The sequence below is a fragment of the Manis pentadactyla genome, chromosome 4 (genome assembly GCF_030020395.1).
Source record: "Manis pentadactyla isolate mManPen7 chromosome 4, mManPen7.hap1, whole genome shotgun sequence".
Lineage (NCBI taxonomy): Eukaryota > Metazoa > Chordata > Mammalia > Pholidota > Manidae > Manis > Manis pentadactyla.
In genome coordinates this window covers 102,480,203-102,496,238 of record NC_080022.1, presented here as the reverse complement: position 1 = coordinate 102,496,238, position 16,036 = coordinate 102,480,203, and the positions used below count along the sequence as shown (strand labels likewise).

Below are 16,036 nucleotides of genomic sequence, written 5' to 3'. Positions count from 1 at the left end.
TGAATGGAATCATTCATTACTCTAGGTGCAAGGAACCACCTGCTTTGGGGCTATATTAGATGGTGCCTGACTAAATGATAAAAGGAGAAACAATGATGGCAAGATATACAAACCCTCTCCTCTAATTCAAAAAAGGAGTGGGTGGGAATGGGCTAATGGAAGAGAGAGGCAAGCAAGGAGCAGGAGGAGGGGGAGGGCTTGCAGCACCCAGCTCTGTTCAGGAGGACCTGAACTCAGCTTAGCATGGGCTGTGCCATTCAGTATCTAAGTGGGAAATGCATCATTAGTGATGAAGTTTCCAAAGAAGTCTGCAACTGTCAGCACTGGACTCCAGCTGCGGATTCATCAACAACCTCTGACAAGGGCAAAGGACTCTGCATTTAAATTACAAAATTTTAAAGGAAGATCAATATTCTAAAGGGCTCCTGGGCCAGAAAACCAAGGCAGTCTAAGTTAAGCCCATTACTGAATTTCTGGGCTATTAAAAACAAAAGCTGAAGATGCGCCACAGCACAGCTGGGGGAAGCTGGCTCACTGGAGACCTCACACACACACACACACCCTTGAGAACTGATAAGATACACACAAAAAAAGGGGGCATGATAGAAGTACATCTGAAGTTCCTTTTTTGTTAATGATTTAGAAGTGATTCTAAAAGAAAAAGAGAGGAGGCTGAAAAAATACACGTGGGAGTGAATAAACAAAGAAAAATGTAGAGTAAGATTATGCCAAAAGCCAGGGAAAATATCCAGGGTAAAGCTGAAAGAAAAAGCAGTACAAGACTCTGCTGAAATGGTGAAGGAATAGGAGAGCAAATGGTACGACTGAGAAAAGAAAACCACTCAAAAAAAAAGTCTAACATTTCTGGGCGGCTCATTAAGTGCAAATCAGTTGGCGCAGACAGCAATGACCTACGATGTAGGCATTCTTATCATGCTCATTTTTCAGAGGAGACTGATGCTTGGGGAAGTTGTGTCCTTTGCAAAGCACCACAGCCAATTAGTGGCAGAACCAGGATCTGCACTTGGGTCTGGCTCTATCTGCAGAGCCCGTGCCCTTAACCAGGACACAGGGCTCCATTACGGGTTAAGCATGAGAGCAGTGGAAAGAGACAGCAGCAAAGCTTGGGAAAGGTGTAGGGGAATCAAACGAAAGAAAATGTTAAGCACTCAAGAGGTGAGAAGATACAGGCGGATAAAAAAATCAAGGTGAGGTTACGCTTCATTGCACCTGTAACCACAGCTCCTTGGCCGGCCCAGGTGCGTCGGTCCTGGGAGAGCGCGTGCGCACTCTGTCCCCGCCGCGCCTGCAGTCGCTCGGTTGTAAGAAGGCGGGACTTTCCTAGACTGAGTCCGGCGCCTGTGCTGTGGGCCCCGTGTGCAGTATTGCGAGGCCGTGGGCGCTCCCCGCAGCTGTGACCTGAGTCGTTTGGGGCCCCGCTTCTGCTCTATCTGGCTGGCTGAAGCAGCCAAGAGGGCCGAGGAGCGCCAGGGAGGGGAGGGAGGGGTAGCAGGGATGAAGTCATGGGACGCTGATATTTCTAAACAAACCTGCAGGACGTTATATATCCAAATACACTTTATTCTTCAGAATTGCTTCCTCAAGGCAGTTCATTATTCCGACTTTTCCTGGGAAACTATCTTGAGAGTCTGTTTAGCAGCCTCGGGAGAAAAGTCAGTTTTCATAGCCTTATTTTTTCCTGAATCAGTATTAGTCAGATCACCCATGCTGGAAGGCGCATTGACTGAATCACTTGCTATTCTCCCAAATTAAATTTATGCTTAAAGGATGAAGATTTGTCTCAACTCCAGGACAATGACACAGGCTCTGGTAGCTCTTGGAGAGGAGGGAAAATACTTCTGTACAGAAGTTTCACAAGGTGAGTGAACAGACATCCTAGAAGCCTTATTCCTGACCACCTGTGATGCAGCAGACAGTCTCCAGGGCACTGGGGACTCGGCGTGAGCCAGTTAGTGTGTGTGCTCAGGAGCTTACACTGGATCAGGTGGGGACAGGAAAGCATATGGGGAGCGTCGTAGGGTGATGGTCGCGTGCCTGAGCGTGAGCTTCGGCTTGCCTGTGTCTGGGGTGTGTAACATTAGGCAACTTCCCTCCTCTCTCTGGGCATCAGTATCCACATTTATGATACAGGGAGAATAGCACACCTTGCTTTCTTCACTTTTTCTGTGGGAACTAAATGAATCAGTGTATGCAAAGCATGACGCTGCAGGCCCATGATGATTCTATGGTAAGTGCAGCTCTTACATGTCCTATTAAATGCTGCCATCCCAGGGAGGCCTCCAGAACCACCCTTTTTAAACTTGCGATCACTCCCCCTTTCCTCTCTGTTTTTCTCTCCATCATTTATCTCATATATGACATGCTAACGATTTATATTGAGGAGGACCTGCTATGCTCCAGATACTGTCCTGGGTATTGCGGCTCCAGAAGTGAGTAACACAGAGATGCCCATGCTCACACTAACACCATGCACTGAGCAGGTATGTGTTGGGTGGATGGATCGATGAATGGACGTAGGCAAATAAAGGAATTAATCATGACAAGTGCAGCAGGGTGGTGAAGTAATACATGGCAAGGACCCAGAACTGACAACTGACTTTAGCAAGAGCTGGAACTGTGGTGACTTTGATGAGAGCTCTTTTATTCAAGTGGTAAGAAATGGACAATGAGAAGTGAGAAAATATGACAGGTATAGACAACCCTTTTGATGAGTTTTGTTGTGAACAGAAGCAGAGAAATGGAGGTAGGAGATGGAAAGGCTATAGGAGTCCAGGAATAGATTTGTTGTTTTTTTGGTAAATGATAACACAATATGTTTATATATTGATGGATAAGATCCAAAAACCAATGAATTAATGATGGTGGAGTAAGAGGGAAGAGGGGGGAAAAGAAAATAGGAAAGGGGGAGAGAGAAGGGGTAATTGCAAGAAGGAGCAAAGTCATGGATAAGGGGAAAGAGATGGGATCTGGTGCACACGTGGAGGGATTGGCCTTTGGTAGCAACTTTGCAGGTGGAATGCAGATAGGCTGTTAGATTTGATAGCAGGGAGATGACAGAATTCACTTCTGGTTGCTTTCACTATCTCAGTGAAATAGGAGATGTGCTCATTAACCAGGAATGAAGAGAGGGGGAGGAGTGTTAGACACTTGAGAAGAAAAATGTGTCATTCAGTCATCACAGGGAGGGGAAGAGAGCAAACTGCCCAGGGTAGTGGAGGAGGGTTTCCAACAAAGTTGACAGCCCGTTTGATATTTGTGGCTGCAAATCTGAAGCAACTCCAGTCAACACGATGATCGTGTTTCTTTAGTAATCGTCAGGTGCTCCGGGGCAGGTATGGGATGTAAAGACAGTGGGGTTTCATTAGAGCGGGATTTTGCCATATGGATGCAATGACAGGAAGGTTAGGGGAGCTTGAACCAGGATGATGGGTCTATGGTGACTGAGGAAAGTAAAGACATGGTAGGCAGTTTGAGAAAGTAGCTGCCTCCAGAAATGAAGTCTTGAAGTTTAAGAATAGCTGGAATATCCATCACACTCTTCATTCATCAATCTGTCTTATCTTTGATGCACTTATTGCAGACCTCAGTATTCTTCATCTCTAAACATTTCAGCATGCACATCATTAACTAGACTTCAGCACTGACTTCCTGTTCTTTTATTGAAGAGATAGTTATATATAATGAAATGCACAAACCTCAAATGTGCCAGTTCTGAGTTTTGACACATGTATGTGCTTGCATAGCCTGAACCCCTATCTAGACAGAGAACACTATCCCCTCAGGAAGTTCCCTCAGTTTCCTTCCCAGTCATTCCCCACCTACACTGTTCTGAATTTTGCTCCCTAGTTTTGCCTGTCCTCAAATTTCATCTGACTAGAATCACACAGTGTGTCCTTTTTGCGTAAGACTTCTATGGCTTAGTATATTTTTGTATAAATCGCATTGTTATTTTTAATTGCTGAGTGGTATTCCATTAAAATACTTTGTTCTGTTGATGGACACCTGGGCTGAGTCAGTGTTGACTATTTTGAATAAAGTAGCTATGAATATGCCTGTACCAAGCAACCAACAAAAAATAGCTGGAATATTTTTATTTGCAATCACATGAATGGACATTGAAGGCATCATGCTAAGTGGAGTATGTCAGGCAGAGAAAGACAAATCCTATATGATCTTACTTGTATGTGGAATCTAAAGATAACAAACTCACAGGAACAGAGAACAGATTTGTGGTTGCCAGAGATGGGGAGTGGGGGGATTAGGAGAAGGAGGTCGAAAGGTACAAACTTCCAGTATAAGATATGTAAGTGCTGGGGAGGTCATGTATAGCACGGGGACTATAGTTAACAATGCTGTAGAGTGTATTTGAAAGTCACTAAAAGTGGATCTTAAAAATTCTCATCACAAGGAAAAAATTGTAACTGTGAGGTGATGGATGTTAACTGATTTTATCATGGTAATAATTTTGCAATATACATGTACATTATGTTCAACACCTTAAACGTATACAATGCTATATGTCAATTATACCTTAATAAAATGGGAAAAAAAGAGTAGCTGGAATGGAAACTAGAGCAGATGAGTGGATGGGTAGGAGGTACAAGCCAGACAGTGAGATGTCTGAAGATGAGATGTGGCAGTGGGCTCATTATTGGTGATAGAAGTTCTGGGTAGGAGCCCGTGAGGGGGCAGCTGAAGATGGGGTGGAAGAAAGGATCACTGGAGCTAAGAAGGCCTGTGAAAGGAAAGACCAGGTGACAGACAAAGGCAGGAATGTAGAAAGGCAGGTGGAAGGAAGAAGATGGTCCAACCTCTGGGGCAGTTTGTAGATGATAGGGAGTAACTGGATGTTAGCGGGTGACAGTTAACAAGAGGAATAATGAGAATGAAAGTTCAGTTAATTGAGCTTCAAAAGAACTGGGCTTTGCAGAGGATAAAAGGGGAAATGGTTTAAACATGCCATTGGCGTGGGGTTGGGGAGGAGGGTGTCCCTCTCTCTAGACCCTGGGGTACATAGAACGGGGAAGAAAAAGCAGCTTTCCTCAACTCAGAGGTCATCAGTTTCACTTAGAATGCCTCAGAGATAGAAAGTTCAGACAAGTTCAAGTAGATTTTGCTGCTAAAGAGTGAGTACCGGGGGTGGGGGGCAGGGTGGAAAGATTTTGGAAGGCAGGGAGGGATGGTAAATATGACCCAGACTGGGGGATGTAAAGAGCAGTACAGGGATAGCATTGGTATGAGAATAAATTATCTGGGAGGCTTGGTGATTACTCTGAGTGATTCATTTGACAGCAGTGACACCTAAAAGGATATTTGATTTTTTGTAATGTGTGAGTACTTAAGCAGAAACCTTTAATTTCATTAAAATTGGCTCTTAGACTAGTAGGGGGTGGGGATGCAAGTTCTGAGCTGTTCTTGTGCCTCTTTTATGATTTTCAAATTTTCTTTAGTGTCACTGTAATCATGCCTGGGGTCTGTCAACGGCAGACAAGGACATAAACCCAGTTGTGCCTGACTTCAGCACCATGCTGCCCACAAGGGTGGGGGACCAAAGCCGCAGCTGCTGCTCTGACCAACTGCCACCTTGACCTTCATGGCAGGAGTCATTGCAGCTTTCCTGGTTTTATCAGTGGCCTCTAATGCCCAAATGAGGCCCGACACTGGGAAGAGGAGGCAGCTGAAGGAAGGCAGGAGAGAAGCACACTTACACATGGCGCACGGCATCCTCAAAGAGCACCAGGTCCATCACTGTGTGGACTTCCTTGTGGTTCTCCAGGGCTTCCACCAAAGTCTGGGTCAGAAGTTCCCACGACTGTACCGGTAGGTACTTGGACTCACCAGTGCCATTTTCAAAATGGCAATACATGTTCTGGCTTCATGTCTGCTCCACAGTCCCTTCTATACCCTGGAGAAGAGACACAAGCACAAGCACCCTTCTTATTGACTCTCAGCCCCCACAGAGCAGACACACCTCATTCACTTTTCCTCTCTGAACACTCCCTGAATGCGTCGTTTTCTTGAGAATCCCTTCTAGGGTGGAAGCTCTACTCGTTTCCAAGCCCCATGAAGTCACGGATGATGTCTGCCATTCCTTGCAGGCTGAGGATGTGAAATGGGAGGTGGGAGTAGCTTTCCTATATGCACAGTAAGAGCCTGGGTCTGAGCAGAGGAGTGGATGGGGACACGTGGATGGATGTCCCTAAGCAGGGGACCTCAGCAGTGCTGGGTGAAGGAGTCCATGGTCTAGTGGCCTCATCTCCCCCACATCCTATCCAACAGGTCTTGCTCTCCAATCCAGAGCAGTGTTGTAAAACACCCTTTCCTGCTTCCTGTGAGATTGCACACTATAGGCTACCAACCCCAACTTCATAGGCTCAGCTTAGAGAGCTTGGTTTCTGAAAAATGCACCAAGAGCCATTCTTAGGTGACTGGTTTGTTTAATGGGGACATTGATAATCTCATAAAACATTTATAATAGAACCCCCTACTATAAAAACTTTCCCAAAGATTTGGGATTGTGTGTCAGTTCTTGCTCACAGGATAAACCTCACCAGGTTTAATAAATACCCAGTACAATTCAATAAACTTAAAGACAGGGAGTTTACATCTCCACCAATCTACCCTCTAAGTATTGAAGAGGTAACTTTTAAAATTTTTCAGAAAGGAATCACTTATCAAAACCCAAATGCCTGCTACTTCAAAAGAAAGGATGTAGAGGAATTAAGTGTGAGAAAGAACAGGTTTTCTAATGCATAAGTAGGAATCAGTTCAAGCAGTTGTCTCCACCTGCCATTCTCTTCTCCAAAATCTATGACTGGGAGAGCCACCCAGGAAAATGTAATCAGCATGCTATTCACCAGCAGGGCCATGATCCTGGGCACAAGTCACTGTAGGGTTCACCCTGGAAGCCCAAGAGACAAGATGCACCAAACCTAATGGAGGGAAAGTGAGGATACACTGACATCTACAGAGAAGCCAGGGCTGCTGCCTGGTTAGAAGAAGAAAGAAGTGAAAAGAGTTGAATTATCAAACAGTTATGTACACTTTGAAAGTGGTTTCAGGACCACAGAAAACCCTTAAACTATTCTGGCTTTGCCAGACAGTAACGATAAGCATCCAGATGTTTGGAAAAGATTTAATGCAATGCAGGGGAGCATTCTTGGCATTAGAAAAACATGTAGGAAAGTGATGTGGGAATACATTTGTCCAGTTTGAAAATGGGCTAATATCCTGGGAATCGGTCCTGATGGCAGGCAGTTTACATTAACAATCCAGCAGAGGGGCCACTGAAGGGCAGGCCTGAAAGTCCTGGTCTGCAAAGACCTGACAAAACAATAGACCTCTGATTTTATGACCAGAACCAGGCTGTGTAAAAGGGAGAGAAACCCAGCCACATAGTGAATCAAAAATTTATTAATTGCACAAGGGCCATGAATTAAAGAATTTCAAGCTTTTATGGCAGAAACAGGATGGTATCACCTCCTTGGTGGAAATTTGGCAACTTTTCTTTAACACCAAGACCAAGATTTGGTGCAGCCAAAAGTGCTCGAGGCTGGCATTTGAAATGTTGTGGAAAGGTAATGCCAGTATTCATTATATCTGGGTCTGTGATCAAAAGGATGTGGCCTTAGCATACAGACCCACATAAGGACTTCTGTTTCAAAGACTGAGTGTTGTTTCTTCAAAGAACTAGCTCAGACCAGAAGATACTCAAAGCTCTTTTGCAGAGCTAACAATGGATACATAAACTGGCAAATTCTACCATGCTCAAAGAAGGGCATTTAAGACGTGGCAGTACTTAACATCAGGCCATATGAAAAGGATGGGAAAGTGGAGGAATTCAGGCTGTTTGGATTAGTAAAGGGCAGACAGAGATAAACTACTTAATATGCTGTCAAAACATTCAAAAGGCTGTCATATAGGTTGGATGGACTGTAATGTTTTCAGAGGTAGACCCAGGATCTTATCAGGGAAAAATATGGAGCTAAATCTAGCAAGGTGAGCATAGGTGCAATGTGGTACATTTAAATACAAGATTTGATTATTTCTAAATTCAAGAGGGGGCAGTAAAGCAGTATGTGTGAAAAGTATGGGGCTTTTCTCAACAGAAGGCTCTGTGTTAGTTGTGGGGTAATCTTGACACTAAGAAATATAAATATGATCTTAGGCTGTGTTAATGTATCAGTGCTTCCCAAGGCATATTCTATGGACCATTCATTCTGCAAACTATTAATAGGTTTTATGAAGGGAAAAGAATTTTAGGGCCCAATACATGTGGGAAAGGATAAATGAATCAGGGTTATTCAAGATTTTCAGGGCTTTACTGTGCTGACTGCACTGTGGATTTCCAAGAAAGGGATTAATATGAAGTACTTTCTCAATTTATTTCATTACAGATACCTTCTTTCCAATGAGTACATCATACTACAAGTCTCCAGCAGGACACATTTTGGGAAGCAGTATAACAAAGCTGCAGTATATAAGAAGAGAGGAATCATGATCCCTGCTTTTTCGGTCAGACTCCAACTGGGTTGTGTTATGAAAGTTGGGTGCCATGATTTCAGAAAGGAGAACAGAGAGGAGACTAATCAAGATGATGTCGAACTTCTCCAGGCTGGTAAACAAGCCACATCAGAAGTGGCTAAGAGAACAGAGGCTATTTGGCCTGGAGGAGAGGAGACCCAGGAAAGAGAAGATAAATGGTCTTCAAATATCTGAAGGCTTGTCATGTAGACCTAGGATGGACGGACAGGGAAATACACTTCAGATCATTCTTAGGATCAATTTCTAGTCTTTAAAATTGTTCCAAAGGTTCCAAATTTCAAAACTGGTCCATATGTTCAGACATTAGCAGTTCCAAAATGGTTGCTCTGGGAAAGGCTGTGCATCTCCAGGGAGGCTGGCATATCAACTGGGATGACCATCCTGGGAAATGCTGCTCAGAGGAGTTAGTAGAGGATGAATACTTGGATCTGAAGATATCTTCCTTCCGCTGAAATTCCACGATTAACTTGGGTCTCTTCTTGCCTCAACATTTTTCACCTTGGCAAAGTAATGATAGATTTTCTTTCCTTATCTAATCTCTGATTTTTTTTCCCATTTATGAGCTAAATGTTATCATTTGGGGGATCAACAGCACAGTTACATGATTAACTGTAAAGAAAAATTCGCAAGGCAATACTCACATCAAAAATTTTCTTGACCACTTCTGTCTGGATTTTATCAAAAAGATTAAAGTCCTTCTCTTCCACCATCTTATCCCGATAAACCCAATTTGATTCATACACACAGAGCTTTACTAGGTCCTGTGTGGATTTTACACATTCCACTGAGGAAAAGAGAATGCCCTTTAAGGAGAATAGACAACAAAACAAAACAAACAAAACCATGAACAACAATTTAAAACTGCAACAGTTACAATTTATTGAAGCCAGTTATGTGAAAGGTCCTGGACTGGATGTTTCACCAGACAAAGCTCACTTACCCATCATGATGACCCTACAGAGTAATTTTTATTATATCCATTTTGTATAATGTGGAGATTGGGATTCAGAAAGACAGGAAGCATGCCCAAGGCATGCAGTAAAAGGCTTTAGTTCAAAACCACAAGGTTTTGAAACCAGGTGTGCCTGAAGTGAGAATCTGGAATTTTAACCACTACATTCTGAATCACCACAATAATGGGGGGAAAGGTGGCTTCTCTGCTGTATTTCAATTCTACGAGTGTCACTTTGAAAATGAGTCCTGGTGACAATCGCTTATGAAAAATTGATGACCAAGTGAGGAAATGAATATAGTTAACTTTTGCAGATCAGCAATCTATTTATTCATCTCTAGTAGGTTCTCCTTCCTATATACCACAGGGGTTGTTCCAGATATTTGCTATTCTTTTTGAATTTTTCTGTCACCTTCCTCTGTTGCTATTAGCTAATGTCTCAGCCTTCTCTTTCACTGACAAATGGAGACCTCCAAGATTAGCCCTTTGGCAACCTCAACAAATCCAGTAACTTCAAAGTCATCTATACCTGTTTGCCTTCATTGCCCTCATTCTTGTTTTAGAGGGAAAGTGGCCATTTGGTTGTTCCTCATTACTGACAGTAATAACCCTGCACACTTTCTGTACCTTCATGCCTTTTGCTTTGCTTGTTATGCTCACATTTCAATTTCTAGCTTAACTGATATGTCTTTGTTGAAGTCGTGCATGACATCACCTTTCCTGCCCAACAGCATTCCCTCTGATGCACCCCACATAACGATTTATGTATAAATCTCTATTACAGAAGAGCTATTAGTTCCTAAAATTATTTTTACTCACACAGGTCTCCATCTTCCAGGTCCTGGTGAGTGTCTCAAAGGACAGGGAAATTGAAAGACATAATTTGGATGTTATTTATTTTTATCATTGTATTACTAGTACCTAGCATGGTGCCCAACATATGCTAGATTCTCAACGAATGCTTGCTGAAAGAATGAACGGGTTGATATTGAAACCTTCAATTACCGTAACATAGCAAGAACCTCCATCAGGATTTCTGCTTTTGGCAATGGCAGAGTAGCTGATCTCACCAACCCACTGAGGTCAACTACAGAAAACAGGAAATTTATTTTAAAGCTTAATCATTTTAGAGGCATTAGAAAGTAACCAAGGCAGTTGGGGCTAAGATACCAGAGAGAAGAGGAGGAAGAAAAATGAACCCAAACTTTGACACCATTTTTTCTCTTCAGACATTTGCCAAATCATGAGCAGTAGCTTACAGTTTCAGAAACTGAGAAGACAGATACAAGTGAGAGATCAAGACACTGAGCAGAGTTTTCTCATCTCATGGAGAAGGGAGGATAAAAACTGGAGTTCAGTGATTACCAAGAAGGGGTCAGAGCTACAACCCCAAGGGACCGCCTCCAAGGGTTACACACTAGGGGTATGAGTGAACACAGATCATTCAATCCTTACAGAAACTCATGCTCAGCTTCAATCTTCTCAATCCCTGGTAGCTGCTTGCCAGAAACAGAAGTATACAATCTATGAAGGAAAATAATGCCATCTCAACCCTCAAATTATCTGCACATTTAAAACCTCACAATGTCTGGCAATCAAGCAAAAATTACTGGGAATAACAGGAAATAGGACCAAAACCAAAGAAAAACTGACCCACAGGAGATCTAGGTCTTGGAATAATCAGACACAGACTTTAACTATGGTGAATATGACTACAAATTAGATGATAAGGTAAAGAATTTCAGAAAACTGGAACTTTAAAAATTAATCAAATGCAAAGTCTCAAATTAAAAATTACCCCAAGGTTACAGTAAATGAAAGTAAGAATATTTCAAATAGGGCTAACAGCAGAACAGACACAGCTGAAAAAAGAATTAGTGAATGGGAAGAGAGATTACCATAAAATATTCAGATTGAGTGGCAATGAGAAAAAATTTTAAAAAAAGAAAAGAGCGTAAAGGACATAGGACAGAGTGAAAAGGTCTCAAAATGTGCTGGAAAACCAGAAAAAGAGAGAGAAGCAGAAGCAATATTTGAGGACGCACTGGCTGTATCATCTCTAAAACTGAACACTGAACTAGATTCAAAAGTGCTACAAACACTAAGCAGGATAAATACAAAAAATAATGCCTTAGTCATCTTAGGCATAAAAGTGAAAGTTTTGAAAAATCAAAGACAAAGAGTAAATCTCAAAATCAGGCAAGTGAAAAAATAAATATGTGTACTTCAAAGGAACAATAAGACTTAGAGATTATCTACTGAAAAGATGGAAACCAGAAAACAATGAAATAACACCTTCAATGTGTAGAGCAAAAATAGCTGCCAACCTAGAATTCTAAACCTCCTCCCAAAATTCTTCCAAAAATGATAAATCAATATTTTTTAGTCAAATAAAAACTTAGAGATTCTTGTCTAGCAGATATAAACTAAATACTAAATGTGTTCTCCAGGCAGAATAAAAATGATTGCAAAAGGAAAAACAAATATTCAACAGGAATAAAGAGCAATGAGAAAAGTAATATGTGGGTAAATCTAAATAAACATAGACTTACTAGGACAAAAGTATTAGTGTATTGTGGGTTTTCAATATAAACTGAATTAAAAGAAATAACAATAGCACAAAAATTGGAGGGAGGTAAATTTTTCTAAGATCCTTACATTGTATGACAGTTGATACAAGTGTTAACATAAAAGAAAAGAGGATAAAATGATGCATTTGGTAACCATTAGGTGAATTACAAAAGAATGAACAGCATGCTAAAAAAGGGAGAAAATAAAAAGAATTTTGTAAATTTAAATTAGTTTGATAGAATATGAGAAGGAAGAAAACAGAATAAATAGGACATCTTGAAAACAAATAGTATAAAGTAGCCTAAATATATTATTATATAAAATAACATCAAATATAAATGCATTAAAAACATTTTAATTAGAAGACACTGATATTTTTTAAAATCATTAAATTTTTTTAAAATATTTTTTTGAAGTCCATCTGTATGCTGCCTATAGAGATATCCTTAAATAGGAAAATGTGGGATAAGAAGTTCCAAAATAATATAGCATGAAAATATTGACTAAAAGAATTAGTAAGACTGGTTTGACTAAAAAATTAGTATGGAGTAGCCATACTAATACCATAGAAAGTTGACTTTAAAGTAAGGACCATTTTTAGAAATAAAGAAGTACATTCAATAAGAAGGAAAGGGTCAGTCCATAGGAAGATATACTCATTCTAAATTTGTGTGCATCTAACAACATTCCAAAATATATAAATATGTCAGAAATAAAAGGAGAAATTGACATGTCTATAGTTACAATGAGATATTAACATACCCTTCTTAGAAATGAACACAATAATCAGACAAAAAAATATCAGTAAGGATATAGACAATTTAGACAACATGATTTACAAGTTTGACCTAACTGACCTATTGATAAAACTACACCCAACACATGCAAAATGCATTATTTTAAAAAGTGCACATTGTTTATATCTTGGGACATAAAGCCAAACTCAACAAACTTCAAAGGAATAAAATTATATTGAGCATATTTTCTGACAACAGTAGAACTAAGCTAGGCAGGCATCAATAAGAGAAAAATAACTAGAAAAATCTCTATATTTTGGAAAATAAAGCACTATATTTCATAGTATCCCATAGATTAAAGAAATATAGGGGAAATTAAGAAATATTATGAAGTAAATGATAATAATAATACAATGTATAAAATGCTTGCATAGGGGAGAGGGGCGGAAGATGGCGGCGTGAGTAGAGCAGCGGAAATCTCCTCCCAAAACAACATATATCTATGAAAATATAACAAAGACAACCCTTCCTAGAATAAAGACCAGAGGACACAGGACAATATCCAGACCACATCCACACCTGAGAGAACCCAGCGCCTCACGAAGGGGGTAAGATACAAGCCACGGCCCCGCGGGAGCCGAGCGCCCCTCCCCCCAGCTCCCGGCGGGAGAAGAGCAGGCAGAGCGGGAGGGAGACGGAGCCCAGGGCTGCCGAACACCCAGCCCCAGCCATCCGGGCCAGAGTGCAGGGCCCTGGATACTGGGAAAACAGGGCAGCAAGAACAGTGAGCAGGCACTGGAGGCTGGGCGACAGAGGACATAAGAAAAGCGCGCAACCATTTTTTTTTTTTTTGCTTTTTTGCTGCTTTGTTTTGGCGAGCGCTTTTTGGAAGTCTTAAAGGGACAGGGACCCCAATACTAGGGAAACAGGGCAGAAAGACCGGTGAGCAGAGGCCTGAGGCTGGCACCGGAGAATAAAGAAAAACGAACGACCACCTTTTTTTTTTTAATTAAAAAAATTTTTTTCTTGTTTTTTTTTTGTGGTCGTTGTTTTGTTTTCGCGGGTGCTTTTTGGAAGTCTTAAAGGGGCAGGGTGGGTCACTTAATCCAGAGGTAGGGAATCTGGGATCTCTGGGCACCTTAACCCCTGGGCTGCAGGGAGCAGGAAGGCCCCTTACGGAGATAAATAGCCTCCCAGCAGCTCCTGCTCCAACGCAACTCCACCATTTTGGAGTAGCTGCCCGAGCCAGGCCACGCCCACAGGAACAGCGGAGATTAACTCCATAGCAGCCGGGCAGGAAGCAGAAACCCTGTCTGCGCGCAGCTGCGCAGCACAAGCCACTAGAGGCCGCTGTTCTCCCAGGAGAGGAGGGCCACAAACCAACAAGAAAGGAAGTCCTTCCAGCCGTCACTCGTCCCAGTTCTGCAGACTATTCCTATCACCATGAAAAGGCAAAGCTACAGGCAGACAAAGATCACAGAGACAACACCAGAGAAGGAGACAGACCTAACCAGTCTTCCTGACAAAGAATTCAAAATAAGAATCATAAACATGCTGACAGAGATGCAGAGAAATACGCAAGAAAAATGGGATGAAGTCCGGAAAGAGATCACAGATGCCAGAAAGGAGATCGCAGAAATGAAACAAACTCTGGAAGGGTTTATAAGCAGAATGGATAGAATGCAAGAGGCCATTGATGGAATTGAAATCAGAGAACAGGAACGCATAGAAGCTGACATAGAGAGAGACAAAAGGAGCTCCAGGAATGAAACAATATTAAGAGAACTGTGTGACCAATCTAAAAGGAACAATATCCGTATTATAGGGGTCCCAGAAGAAGAAGAGAGAGGAAAAGAGATGGAAAGTATCTTAGAAGAAATAATTGCTGAAAACTTCCCCACACTGGGGGAGGAAGTAATCGAACAGACCACGGAAATACACAGAACCCCCAACAGAAAGGATCCAAGAAGGGCAACACCAAGACACATAATAATTAAAATGGCAAAGATCAAGGACAAGGAAAGAGTGTTAAAGGCAGCTAGAGAGAAAAAGGTCACCTATAAAGGGAAACCCATCAGGCTAACGTCAGATTTCTCAACAGAAACCCTACAGGCCAGAAGAGAATGGCATGATATATTTAATACAATGAAACAGAAGGGCCTTGAACCAAGGATACTGTATCCAGCACAACTATCATTCAAATATGACGGTGGGATTAAACAATTCCCAGACAAACAAAAGCTGAGGGAATTTGCTTTCCACAAACCACCTCTACAGAACATCTTACAGGGACTGCTCTAGATGGCAGCACTCCTAGAAAGAGCACAGCACAAAACACCCAACATATGAAGAATCGAGGAGGAGGAACAAGAAGGGAGAGAAGAAAAGAATCTCCAGACAGTGTATATAACAGCTCAATAAGCGAGCTAAGTTAGGCAGTAAGATACTAAAGAGGCTAACCTTGAACCTTTGGTAACCACGAATTTAAAGCCTGCAATGGCAATAAGTACATATCTTTCAATAGTCACCCTAAATGTTAATGCGTTGAATGCACCAATCAAAAGACACAGAGTAACAGAATGGATAAAAAAGCAAGACCCATCTATATGCTGCTTACAAGAAACTCACCTCAAACCCAAAGACATGTACAGACTAAAAGTCAAGGGATGGAAAAACATATTTCAAGCAAACAACAGTGAGAAGAAAGCAGGGGTTGCAGTACTAATATCAGACAAAATAGACTTCAAAACAAAGAAAGTAACAAGAGATAAAGAAGGACACTACATAATGATAAAGGGCTCAGTCAAACAAGAGGATATAACCATTCTAAATATATATGCACCCAACACAGGAGCACCAGCATATGTGAAACAAATACTAACAGAACTAAAGGGGGATATAGACTGCAATGCATTCATTCTAGGAGACTTCAACACACCACTCACCCCAAAGGATAGATCCACTGGGCAGAAAATAAGTAAGGACACGGAAGCACTGAACAACACAGTAGAGCAGATGGACCTAATAGACATCTATAGAACTCTACATCCAAAAGCAGCGGGATATACATTCTTCTCAAGTGCACATGGAACATTCTCCAGAATAGACCACATACTAGGCCACAAAAAGAGCCTCAGAAAATTCCAAAAGATTGAAATCCTACCAACCAACTTTTCAGACCACAAAGGCATAAAACTAGAAATAAACTGTA

General features: G+C 41.6%; 1 protein-coding gene across 1 annotated transcript in view; it reads right to left on the bottom strand.

Moving 5' to 3' along the window:
* Positions 1-16,036, bottom strand: part of LOC118931520 (dynein axonemal heavy chain 9-like) — a 215,598-nt gene that overhangs the window by 24,038 nt on the left and 175,524 nt on the right. Inside the window, 2 exon segments of the mRNA XM_057499467.1 lie at positions 5,730-5,926; positions 9,207-9,368. Coding sequence (XP_057355450.1) covers positions 5,730-5,926; positions 9,207-9,368 — 359 coding nt within the window.